Raw genomic sequence first — 13,389 nt, 5'->3', positions numbered from 1 at the left:
CATAAACAGAAATTAGTGGTAGTTTCAAAATTGGCTGAGACCTCTAGAAACATCCCCATAACTCTAAAAAAAAGTGTTCTATATTGTGTCTACTTCCTACTTCTCGGGTGCAAATGGTAAAAGCCGTCTTCATTAACAGTATTTAGCTCTTTAATATTATCTTTTTCATACAATAACCAGCACACAGGAGACTGAAGCTTATGATGATGTTTCACTCCAACTTGGACCATTAATTAGTTAAGGTATTGTGCCTTTTCATTCATTATCTTTTTTATATCCTAAAATATATTCCTGCATACAATATTACATTTATTAGTGTTGTACCCTTATCCACTATTTTATACACAATTTCTGCTACTGAATATGACTATTATTTGCATATCGCTAACACTTCATTTTACTTTTCCATATTGCAAATCATCTTATATTTAATTTTTTTTATTTGCCATTATATCTGCCAAGTTTAAGTTCTCAAAACCCTCAATAAAACATTTTTAATATATTTTTTAACACAACAGCTGTCTCCTGCCCAGGCAGGGAGACCCAAAGAAGAAAACATTCACCAACATCCAATCATCATATTTCCAGAGGAATGCTGACATCACAAATCAGATTAACCCTCCAACTGCAACAACTCCACTCAACTCCTTCAGAGTGAAGGTACTACCTTTCCTACCTTCAGGACTGCAATATCCCCACTATTTCAGAGTGCAAGTACTGCCTTTTCCACCTTCAGGATTGAAGCATCCTGAACTCTGCTTCAGAGTGCAGGACTCAAGTCTGGCTAACTGCCATCTCTGAATCCCTTCATAAAAGTTAACTTACTCACATTCCAACAACACATTCATTACAAACTAACTGTTCCAGTTTACTCCTATTTAACATGCTCACACAAGAGTACTGGATGCTCAAGCCCCTAAAGCTCAAACCCTCTTGTACCCCATCCCTCCAACCATTCCTGGAATAACCCTTCCTTTCTACCTTCCACTTCAAATTTTTACACCTTCTACCTCAACCTATCTCTCCATCCTGTCTACATGCCCAAACCTCCTCAACAACCCCTCCTCAGTTATCTCAATTTTACCATAGGTCACCCAACATTTTTACTTCTATGCTCCAAATTCTCTACATTATAGTCACACCACACATTATATTTTATTAGAGTTACCTGTCAGAGTGCAGTGCTATTATGTAATAACACCTGTATAGTTTAAAACTAGTTCATGTTTCCCCAAAATGTTGAACATAACTTTTTAATCCACACTAAACGTTTAAACAGTTTACTAACTCTTTGTAATACATATATGCTGTTAACACACTGGCCGTCTTCCACCAAGGTAGTGTGACCCAAAAAAGAAACTTTCCCCATCATTCACACTATCACTGTCTTGCCAGAGGCATGCAGATATACCATTTCAGATGCTCCTCCAAACATCAAATATCCCCACCCACTTTATCATTATTATTATTATTATTATTATTATTATTATTATATACAACTAATCAGTACCTGTTCAATCACTATATGGGTGATTATTTGATAAAACTCTGAATCAAAAAGAAAAAAGTTTCAAATTGTAATTTAATAATCTTCAAAAACCAGAGAAAACTTAAACATGAGATACATGGCAAAATGTTTGTTTGTTGATTAAAAGTCCAGTAATTACCTCTACACAAGACTGATCTATTCTCGAGTTTATACATATGATAGCCTTTTTTTTGCATTTAAAACTGTATGCATAAAATTGTTATACTAATGTTAAGTTATGAGATAAGGCATCTCTACATTTATTCAGAGCAAAGGTGGTGATGATGATCCACTTGGTTGAAAAATATCGTGCATCATTGTGTTATTTTTGAGTTTACTCATATAAACACTTTACCCTGTTTTAATGCAATTTCATAAAGAAACATTGCTCAATAAATATACTTTGCTCCTCATCCTCATATCCATTTTACAGTTTTTTCAATCATGCATAAGTGAAAAATCTTGCTCAAAGTACGGAGCAAAATATGTGTTTTTCCAGAAATGTTATTATATATTAAAATTATTCATATATTGTTCCTTCCCTATGTAATTATTTTTACATTAAAATATTTGGCTGTAATTTCAATCCTAAGCATATTTAAATGGAAGACAGTTTCTCTTACTTTATGATTTATTTACCTGCTTTATGCTTAGGATGCAATTTTTTTTTTCATTTTAGCAAGTAAAACATTCTTAATGATGACTGTAATTAATTATCTATCAATAGCTAAACTTTTTGTGGAAAACTTACTGGCAACTGATCCAACAGCTTCACGCACACAAGTCTACACAAGGTCATGGCAATATCAACAATCCTATAGTGAACTCACATGTGTGACACTGCCTCACTGATCTGCTCTATTCTTTACACTCTTAATTTCATAACATGGTGAAATTTTATTTCTGTCTAACCATGTTACTGTATATGAGTAATGGGGTTTTGATACATTACATTGATTATATACTTTTTTTTTTTTAACAAGTCGGCTGTCTTCCACGGCCGATTAATAATTAAAGCAATGAAAATAAAGATAACCCCCAAAAATAGTGAGTATAGCATAACTTCTTTTACCTCTAATTAGACTTCAGTCTGCTTCACAACAACCATTTACTTCCTCTCCATCATATTTAGCAACAACATTACAGTAACCTCTCAATACAGCAGACTTTTAAAATTATAGACAAAATGTACTTTTAACTCCATTATTTTCAATATTTAATGGAATATCTCTGTAAAATGTGTATACACTACTATGCTAGGTAAACAGTAGACTACTTTAGTGCATTTTATTACTGTTTTTTAACATTCTCATTTAACAGACATTCAGACCCTTCCCCCCTATTAGTCTGCTATATTAAGGGTTTACTGTATGTTTCCCCAGCCCTCTTTACCATTAGGCAACATGCTCTATTTATGGCATGTAATTATTTATAGTTTTGGTTATTTGCTGTTAATTTACACCAACCTAGGTTAATTATTCTTAACATAATTTAACCTAAATGAACCAAACCTAAAACAGCTTAAATTAACCAAAGAAAGAAGGATTTTATCTTGATGCAAGAGTGACTGGTTGGGAGGGTGTGACAGCACAGACTCTTCAGAAATACACAAAAAGATACACATTAAAAAATGTTATGATGAGAATGAGTTGAAACTTCAGTCAGCAAATGTCAACTGAGTGACATGTGTACCTCCTTTTCTCATTCCCCTCAATATTGATCAATCAATCCTAACGGACATGGTAAAACAAAAAAGTCAAACTGACACTTGATGCCTCTGCAAAATGCTGCTGATGATTGTGATATCTAAGTAAGCTATTACTAAATTATATTTAGTCTCACCTGTCAATTACCACTCACTGTGACCTATGAAAGCCTAAACTAAAAATAATATGCATCATTAAGAGACTCAACATGAGTCATGTAACCTCTTTAGATCAACTTTGTTCTAAGTCAATACTTTTCTATCTGCAATAATGCCTTGATTTTTAAAATAGGAAAATAAGTTTGCAGAACTATTCAAGAAAAGCCACTTAAAGTTTCAGACATATTCCCTGGTAATATATACAAGATAGCATCTGTTAAAGTATGTCCATAGATTTTTATTTAAAGTTCTTATCTATTTTAAAGTTATGATTTAACAGATCAAAACAACAAAACATAAGGAAGAAGAGACAATACAAACGGAATTCTAAACCTAAAAATGAACAAAATTTGACAAGGTCACACCTGGCACTGACGTCATGGAGTGTGTGGCTGTACGCCTGTGCACTAGAGGGGAGAGCCAGGCGTGTGCAGGCGGGACTTCACAAACACAAGGCAAAAAACACAAAAATAAACATAATAAACAGTTTAGAGACCTTGCATACCTAGACAGAAAAGCTTTGGAAAAATAACATAAACGGCAAAAATAACATTGAAATTAGACTCACATGCTCTTATTTTCATTATATTATGGCTTCATTATAATGCGAAATTAATTCATGCACTTCTAAGAGCATCCATCCAGGTTTAAGCTTGTGTTACACTAATTGTGTGTGTGTGTGTGTGTGTGTGTGTGTGTGTGTGTGTGTGTGTGTGTGTGTGTGTGTGTGTGTGTGTGTGTGTGTGTGTGTGTGTGTGTGTGTGATGTGTGTGTGATGTGTGTGTGCGTGTGTGATGTGCATGTGTGATGTGTGTGTGTGATGTGTGTGTGTGATGTGTGTGTGATGTGTGTGTGATGTGTGTGTGATGTGTGTGTGTGTGTGTGTGTGTGTGTGTGTGTGATGGATGTGTGATGTGTGATGTGTGTGTGATGTGTGATGTGTGTGTGATGTGTGTGTGATGTGAGAGTGTGTGTATGTGTATGTGTGTGTGTGATTTGTGTGTGTGTGTGTGTGTGTGTGTGTGTGTGTGTGTGTGTGTGTGTGTGTGTGTGTGTGTGTGTGTGTGTGTGTGTGTGTGTGTGTGTGTGATGTGTGTGTGAGTGATGTGTGTGTGATGTGTGTGTGAGTGATGTGTGTGTGATGTGTGTGTGTGATGTATGTGTGTGATGTATATGTGTGTGTGTGTTTGTGTGCTTGTGTGTGTGTGTGTGTGTGCGTGCATGTGATGTGTGTGTGTGTGTATGTGTGTACTCACCTAATTATGGTTGCAGGGGTTGAGTCATAGCTCCTGGCCCCACCTCTTCACTGGTTGCTACTAGGTCCCTCCCTGCTCCATGAGCTTTATCATACCTCTTCTACCGTGTGTGTGTGTGTGTGTGTGTGTGTGTGTGTGTGTGTGTGTGTGTGTGTGTGTGTGTGTGTGTGTGTGTGTGTGTGTGTGTGTGTGTGTGTGTCTAAACAGTAGTTTCCTTACAGAACTCATTTATAGGTTTTTAATAATGTGTAAGAAAATGTGTTTTCGTATATGGGTAGAAAACAGATAAATACAAAATTATTAAAAATATAAAACTGTAAGATATTTTAATAAAATATCTTTAATTAGGGCAAAAATTTGAAAAATTTAAATGCATTTGCTGATGATTTTATGTAAGTAATTCCAATGGATATGATTAATATAATTTCTATTTTCAAGTACAGTATTTTGCTATTACTTGGTTTCATTTTCCATCATGAAAACACAATTTTCATCCATGGAGCATGCAAGATACTTTTCCCATTTTAGATGTGTTTTGAAATTATATTCTAATTTTATGTCAAATATAATATGGATTTATTAATGAGCTTATACTGTATCCAATAGCAATTGATTAGCTGATCAGCAAGAAATTCCAATGTAATCATTAAACAATTTATTTCATTTCTTGTATATTGTAGACATTCAACATGTTTAAACAAGCAGTTACCAATGAAGATTTAATGATTATTGCAACTGTGCAACATGCCTCTTTGAAAATAAAACAAATTACTTGAAACATGCGATTCAACGCAATTATACTGTATTTAACAGTAATAGCCAGCCCTTGATGTATGTACGGTAATATAGATTAATTTAAGGTTTTATGTGACTGCCAGTTTTATGGGAAATATAAATTACACAAAACTCACCTTGGGAAGACATCCGTGGAAGAGTCGAGCACTTGATGGCCGGCTTGATAGGCTGTTTCTCAGCTACAGTCATAGAAAATGGATTAGTCAAAGAAAATGGGTAAAATAAGCATATAGAAAAGAAGCAGTATTGTTAGAATTATTCAAATGCTTCCTATACAGTACTATGTGAATTTCTAGGACTGTTACTGCTATTATAATAAGAAAAATATAATAAAACAATCAATTATTGAAGTAAAAACCACACAAATCCCTGGCCATTCTCCATGCTCCAACACAAAATGATAAAGACACTCCAAGCTTAATCCATCTACTTCTGTAATGGTTTCAAGACAAACACAGATGAAATAAACACCAAATGCCACAGAAAAATACAGCATAAATAAATAATTACAGATTTCAAGACAATGCATGATTCTTTCACTGTAAACAACACGCGCATAATCCTTTCATTAGCATTTATTTAAAAAAAATACCGGGAAAAACTGGAATAACATCAAGATAGAATATAAACGAAGACGCATGAAGGGCTGAATTGGGGAAACTATTACCTGCAGGAACATGTTGTTTAGGCGGCGTACTCAAATCTGGAAGGTCGTCACTGAATGACACGGATTTTTCAAACGAGACTGACTTTTCTGAAAGAGGAGAACGCCATCATCATAATCGCCACGAACTGTACTTATGTCACCATGTTGTCCATGCGGTTATACGTGTAAATATGTACATTACAACGGATCTTACACATATCATTACATAAATACACAATATACAAAGTACAGTACAAAAATTATAGTAAAAAAAATAGGATGGCGACTGTACAGTACAAGTACGCTCAAAAGTATCTATTTTACTTGACTATGATGCCAAAATACTCTTACATTACAGGTTTGATAGTGTGTTGTGAAATATATTGGGCATGCACTAGCTCTCCAAATTCGTGGTAATTTTCACTTTATGCGAGTTAGAGCAGTTGAAAGTTATCCCAAGTATTACAACAGGATTTAGGTTCAAGTAGAAAGTCAAAAAGAGATTATTTACATAGGGATCAAACATTCATTTTAGATTCAATAGATTAAAATAGAAAATGTGTTTCGTGCCAGAAGGTATATTCTTGCAAAAATGAAAAAAGCTTGGTTATAAAAAAAAAAGAGAAATACGCAAAAATCTGTGGTTTTCTACCATACCTCTACCCCTTCCTAATTTTGGCGGCTTTGTGTCTGGTCGTAGATAAGTGTCGTCTGAAAGCATGTGACTTTCATTACGATATGAAGAAGACACCATTATTGCTTACATTCTAAGCCAGTGTAAGTATGCAACAGTCTTCCCTTTATACATATTATATTTAGTATTTTCTAAATTTAATACCAATAACTGCCAATCAATACATTCCTATTTTCAAACCGATGGATATAGTTCAAAATAAACCAAGGAAATTTTTCAACAGTCACAAATAAAATTAATGAATATTTTCGGTATCTCCAAGTATTCATTTTAAGAAATAATGAGTGAAAGGTGGGACTTATTACACTGACTTACATGGTGATATGTCAATAAATATGCAAATAACATTATTACACAGAGTTTACTGCATTAAACTGTCGAGCATTAGGCTGCCCCACTTCGTCTCACTCTACCTGACTACAGTACAACCCCACACTAATACGTGTACATGCTAATTACATGTACACTTGGTTTGACGAAATGAAATAATTTGTGAAAAAAAGGCATAATGTGAATAAAAAAAATGTGTTGTAAAAGGTGAGTAATCCTTTCTTTTACTGATGGAGACCAAGTTGTTTGATAATCCTTTCTCTTACTGATGAAGACTGAGTTGTTTGATAATCCTTTCTCTTACTGATGGAGACTGAGTTGTTTGATAATCCTTCCTCTTACTGATGGAGACCAAGTTGTTTGATAATCCTTTCTCTTACTGATGAAGACTGAGTTGTTTGATAATCCTTTCTCTTACTGATGGAGACTGAGTGTTGTCGATCTTAATGTTAAGTTGTGCAACACCTGCTCTGTTACCAAACATAATATAGAAGGTTTTATCAGTGTTAAGTCTAAGTTTATTGGCTGTCATCCAAGTAGGTATTTTTAGTAGCTCCTCATTAACAATGGTGTTGAGTGTGACAAGATTTGGGTGGGAGATGACATAAGTCGTGTCATCAGGAAAGAGAATGGGCTTCAGGTGTTGTGATACGTTGGGAAGATCACTGATGTGTAAGAGGAAGAGCAGGGGACAAAGGACACTTCCCTGTGGCACTCCAGTATCAAGTGGCCGTGCTGATGAGGCTGTGTCTTTAATGGTGATGTACTGATACCTATTAGTAAGGTAGGATTTGAAATATGCAAGTGCATGGCCTCTTATACCATAATGGTCAAGTCTGTTGAGTAGGATGCCGTGGTCTACTGTGTCAAAAGCTTTTCTTAGGTCAATAAAAAGTCCTAATAGATATTCCTTATTTTCAAGTGCTGTGTAAAGCAGATCTAGCATATTTACAATTGCATCGTTTGTGCTTTTATTTTTTCTGAAGCCAAATTAGTAGGGGTTGAGTATGCTTTGTGCTGTTATAAACGAATATAATCTCTTGTACACGAGTTTCTTGAAGTTTCTGGATAGCAATGGTAAGTTTGATATTGGCCTATAGTTGTTTACATCTGTGGGGTCACCACCTTTGTGTATTGGTGTAACCCTTGCTGTCTTGAGTAGTGTCAGGAAAGTGCTAGTTTCTAGTGACTTGTTAAAAAGTAATGAAATAGCATGCAAAAGGACATGGGCCACTTGCTTGTACAATAATGGTGGGACGTGAGACAGATTCCCTGAATTATTTTTAAGTGACTTAATAATTGTGGTGACTTCAGTGGGCTCAGTAGGTGCAAGATAGAAAGAGTTTGGGAAATTCCCATCTAAGTAATCACTTGCACGGGCGTTGGGACCTGGGATTTTACTGGCAAGACTAGATCCTATGGATGAGAAGAAGTCATTTATCTTGTTAACTGTATCAATGGGATGCAGTGGTGTTTTGTTCGATCTGGTTAGGACAATATCCTTAGTTTTTTCAGTTTGTGGGTTCCCAGAATCTGAGAGAGTGTTTTCCAGGTCTTTTTTATATCTCCTCTTGTTTCAGTGAATCTGCTGGAGTAGTACAATTGTTTGGCTTTTTTTTATTAGTTTGGTGAGAATTGATGAATAGTGTTTAAGAATATTTTTGTGTATTAAGCCCCATCTATATTGCTTTTCATATCAGTGTTTCTTATCAATGGATTTCAGTATGCTGCTGGTTAGCCATGGGCAACTGAGCTGTTTATTCATGATCTGTTTCGCTTTTATAGGGCAATGTTTGTTGTATAGTCTAAGTAATTTATTCAGAAATATGTCTGTCCAATTGTCAATACCACTGGCCTTGGAAAATTCTGTAGGCCAGTCAACTGTCTCTAGCTCTGCTGTGAAATTACTTATTGAGGCCTAGTCATGGAGTCTAAATGAAACTTTGTTGTATTCCAGTGGTGGTTTACTAATGTTTGTTAAGAGGAAGGTGGGGTAGTGGTCAGCAGGCCCTCTCTGAGACTTATTCTAAAGGTAGCCAAATTTAAAAAAAAAAGAAAAAAAAAAAAAAAAAAAAAAAACAAATGAAAAGATAGAGAATCTTTTCCTGATCATAATGACACCGAAAGTATGAAATTTGATGGAAAATTTATGGAATTATGCTTCGCGAAGTTAGCGGTCTCGACGATGTTTACGCATCGGCGATTTTGCCCACTTTGAGCCCTATTTTCGGCCAAATCCAGTGTACTAGTCGACAAAAATCATAACTATTTTGCTAGAACTCCATTTTTTCTATCGAATGAGTACAAGAAACCACCCATTTACTGATTTCAACTATCCAATACAGTGGTCAGAATTTAGCAAATTTGCCAATTTCACACAAATTTCAAAAGATGCCAATTTCCAAATAGGGTCCAGAATAAACAAGAAAGACATTCCTGGCACTAAAATAACATTTCCTCTGTTCATTAGTCACATTCCCACGCCCCTCTTACATTCTTTTGCTTTCCACTTTGAATTTTTATTCTCACAAAAAATAGAAGATTTACTGTTATGCAGACTACTGCATTTGTGTAGAAATGGTATAAATAATATCAGCGCACTTGTGAAAGAATATTAGACTCACCAGTTGACGTGTATTGGACGCGTAGCATGATTTGTTTACTTTTGAACTTTGGTAAAAATCGAACATTTCTGCTCAATTTCAAGGTACTTTTCATTGTAAAACCAGTCAAAATCATTGCAATTTCTGTAATATGTCTTCCATTCTATAAAATGAGACCAGGAAAACTAGAATACAACAATAAATACCGTACAAAAATACAGTGCAAAGTCGCTGTTTTAATCCAAAAACATGGTCAAAGTTTTTTTTTTTCTCATTACTCACTATGTGCTGCAGGATTTTTTTTTTATACTGTGCACACTCACCACATAGACTCATTCTTTCATATGTAGGCCTAGCAGCTTTCTCTCACTAGATTTGAGGGCGCTAGAATTTAGGCGTACTAGTACGTCAAAAACCCTGGTGCGTAAGCCGTACTAGCACATCCGAAACCCTGAAAGGGTTAAGGGGGCTAGTATATTGGTCCATATATGGTCAATTTATTGTTGCACTTGTCTCGGTCAGGCTGGTTGGTTTAGTTAGTGTTGGTATGAGACGTGTGTTGTTCATATTGTTGATGAAATCAGTTACAGGCTGATCATCTGGTAGGTCAAGGTTGATAATGAAGTCTCCAGCTAAGAGAAGGTGGTGCTTGTTCATTTGACTGTTTATTAGTGTCATTAATTTCTCACTGAAATTTGGGATGCTTGTGTGAGGCATCCGGTAATGGCACCGACTGTTATAGGAGTCTTAAGGTTTTTTACACTAAAATTAGTAAAAACATATTCTCCATATTCATCACTATAGCAAGTGGTGCTAATACAAGATAGTTGATTAGAGTAATAGATTGCAATACCACACCCAACTTGGTATGGTCTGCAGTTGTGGATTGCTGTGTATCCTGGTAGTGGGTAGATATCTATTGTGTCCTGCTTAAGCCAGGTTTCAATGAGAATAATACAGGAGAAGGGTGTCTTTAGAGAATCAAGGAGTGCCAGGAGGTCATCATAGTGTTTGCTTAAGGACCTGATGTTGTAGTTAAGTAATGTTAGACTTTTAGCAGTATTTAGGATAGCAGTGACTTGTGATGTTGTGTAATAAAGGCAGTTATTTTCCAATAAATTTTCATTGGGTGTTAGATTATGTAGGTTTAGATCAGGGTCAATGTGATCATTCATCTTTTAGGTTTAAATAGTAATTCTTTATATCATGTATAGTGTGGTGAGTTCCAGTACTGATATCTGTAGTAGTGGGATGTTTGGACAAGTATATAGATAATGTACATTGGTCAAATAAAGTGTAGTAACTAATAAACATAATGAATTTGGTGCTGACTATGTATGAGCTAGAATGAACTAAAGTACAACTAGGTATAAACTAATAAGATAAAATTACAAATTAAAATAGCACCAGACTATCACTTATAATTGTGCTAAGGCTAATATAAGCTGTTTACAATAGAGTAGAATAATATGTGAACAGTTCTAATTTAAAGCATGTGAGCTTTTGCAATGTTATGATTAAAGATGGTATCCACAGATAATTATAGATTGTATGAGAATATTTGGCAATAAAAGACAGTAGGATAAAACGTGCACAGTTTTCAATTAAAGATTAATTGTAGTTTAGCAATGATATGGTTGTATGATGGTAAACAACTGATATTGATAAACAGAAAGTTGGAATATTTGCAAACAGGTTTATATCAAAAAATATAATCAGGTTTACACAAAAGTATAATAAAATAAAAAATAACAATGATATGGTTGTAAGTAATATGATAGTAAGATGGTACACAAGATAATAAAAAAGTTGGAGTTGAATATACAAGTTTGAATATTTGGCAACAATATTATGCAGAAAATTCGGAGTATGGAAATTAGGAGAAGGTGTGGAGTTAATAAAAGCATTAGTCAGAGGGGAGAAGAGGGGTTGTTGAGGTGGTTTGGTCATTTAGATAGAATGGATCAAAGTAGAATGACATGGAAAGCATATAAATCTATAGGGGAAGGAAAGAGGGGTAGGGGTCGTCCTCGAAAGGGTTGGAAAGAGGGGGTAAAGGAGGTTTTGTGGGCGAGGGGCTTGGACTTCCAGCAAGCGTGCATGAGCGTGTTAGATAGGAGTGAATGGAGACGAATGATACTTGGGACCTGACGATCTGTTGGAGTGTGAGCAGGGTAATATTTAGTGAAGGGATTCAGGGAAACCGGTTATTTTCATATAGTCGGACTTGAGTCCTGGAAATGGGAAGTACAATGCCTGCACTTTAAAGGAGTGGTTTGGGATATTGGCAGTTTGGAGGGATATGTTGTGTATCTTTATACGTATATGCTTCTAAACTGTTGTATTCTGAGCACCTCTGCAAAAGCAATGATAATGTGTGAGTGTGGTGAAAGTGTTGAATGATGATGAAAGTATTTTCTTTTTGGGGATTTTCTTTCTTTTTTGCGTCACCCTGCCTCGGTGGGAGACGACCGACTTGTTAAAAAAAAAAAAAAAAAAAAAAAGGTTAAGAAAAGTATAAAACAAAATTGGGTAATAAAGTCTAAAATAAAATAGGGCAATAATAAAGAGTTTAAAATAAAATTGGGCAATAAAGCTTGAATAATTAGCAATAGGTTGAAAAAAGTATAAAATAAAATTGGGCAATAAAGTATAAAATAAAATTGGGCAATAAAGTATAAAATAAAATAGGGCAATAATAGAAAGTTTAAAATAAAGTTGGGTAATAAAATATAAAATAAAACAGGGCAATAATAGAAAGTTTAAAATAAAGTTGGGCAATAAAGTATAAAATAAAATAGGGCAGTAATAGTTAAATAGGACAATGCTATGGTAAGTTACAATTAAAATAAAATAGGGCAATGGCATGGTAAGTTGCAAATATTTGATAAAGTAGAAGTAATAAAATAATAAAAATAATAATAGAGAGATTTTGTAGATATTAATCCTTTCAGGGTTTTGGTCGTACTAGTACGGCTTACGCACCAGTGTCCATGACGAACTAGTATGCCTAAATTCTAGTGAGAGAAAGCTGCTAGGCCTACATATGAAAGAATGGGTCTATGCGGTCAGTGTGCGCATTATAAAAAGAAATCCTGCAGCACACAGTGCGTAATGAGAAAAAAAAAAACTTTGACCTTGTTTTTGGATTAAAACAGCGACTTTGCACTGTATTATTGTATGGTATTTATTGTTGTATTCTAGTTTTCCTGGTCTCATTTTATAGAATGGAAGACATGTTACAGAAATTGAGATGATTTTGACTAGTTTTACAATGAAAAGTACCTTGAAATTGAGCTCAAAGTAGCAGAAATGTTCGATTTTTACCAAAGTTCAAAAGTAAACAAATCATGCTATGCGTCCAATACACGTCAACTGGTGAGTCTAATATTCTTTCACAAGTGCGCTGATATTATTTATACCATTTCTACACTAATGCAGTAGTCTGCATAACAGTAAATCTTCTATATTTTGTGAGAATAAAAATTCAAAGTGGAAAGCAAAAGAACGTAAGAGGGGCCTCGGGATGTGATTAATGAACAGAGGAAATATTATTTTAGTGCCAAGAATGTCTTTTTTGTTTATTCTGGACCCTATTCGGAAATTGGCATCTTTTGAAATTTGTGTGAGATTGGCAAAATTGCTAAATTCTGACCACTGTATTGGATAGTTC

General features: G+C 34.8%; 1 protein-coding gene across 1 annotated transcript in view; it reads right to left on the bottom strand.

Moving 5' to 3' along the window:
• Positions 1–13,389, bottom strand: part of LOC128686986 (coiled-coil domain-containing protein AGAP005037) — a gene marked incomplete at its 5' end in the record, with an annotated part of 674,061 nt that overhangs the window by 355,679 nt on the left and 304,993 nt on the right. The window contains 3 exon segments of the mRNA XM_070082672.1: positions 5,560–5,622; positions 6,111–6,197; positions 6,747–6,800. Coding sequence (XP_069938773.1) covers positions 5,560–5,622; positions 6,111–6,197; positions 6,747–6,800 — 204 coding nt within the window.

Source organism: Cherax quadricarinatus, chromosome 7, assembly GCF_038502225.1.
Source record: "Cherax quadricarinatus isolate ZL_2023a chromosome 7, ASM3850222v1, whole genome shotgun sequence".
NCBI lineage: Eukaryota > Metazoa > Arthropoda > Malacostraca > Decapoda > Parastacidae > Cherax > Cherax quadricarinatus.
This window is presented reverse-complemented; position numbering and strand designations above follow the sequence as displayed.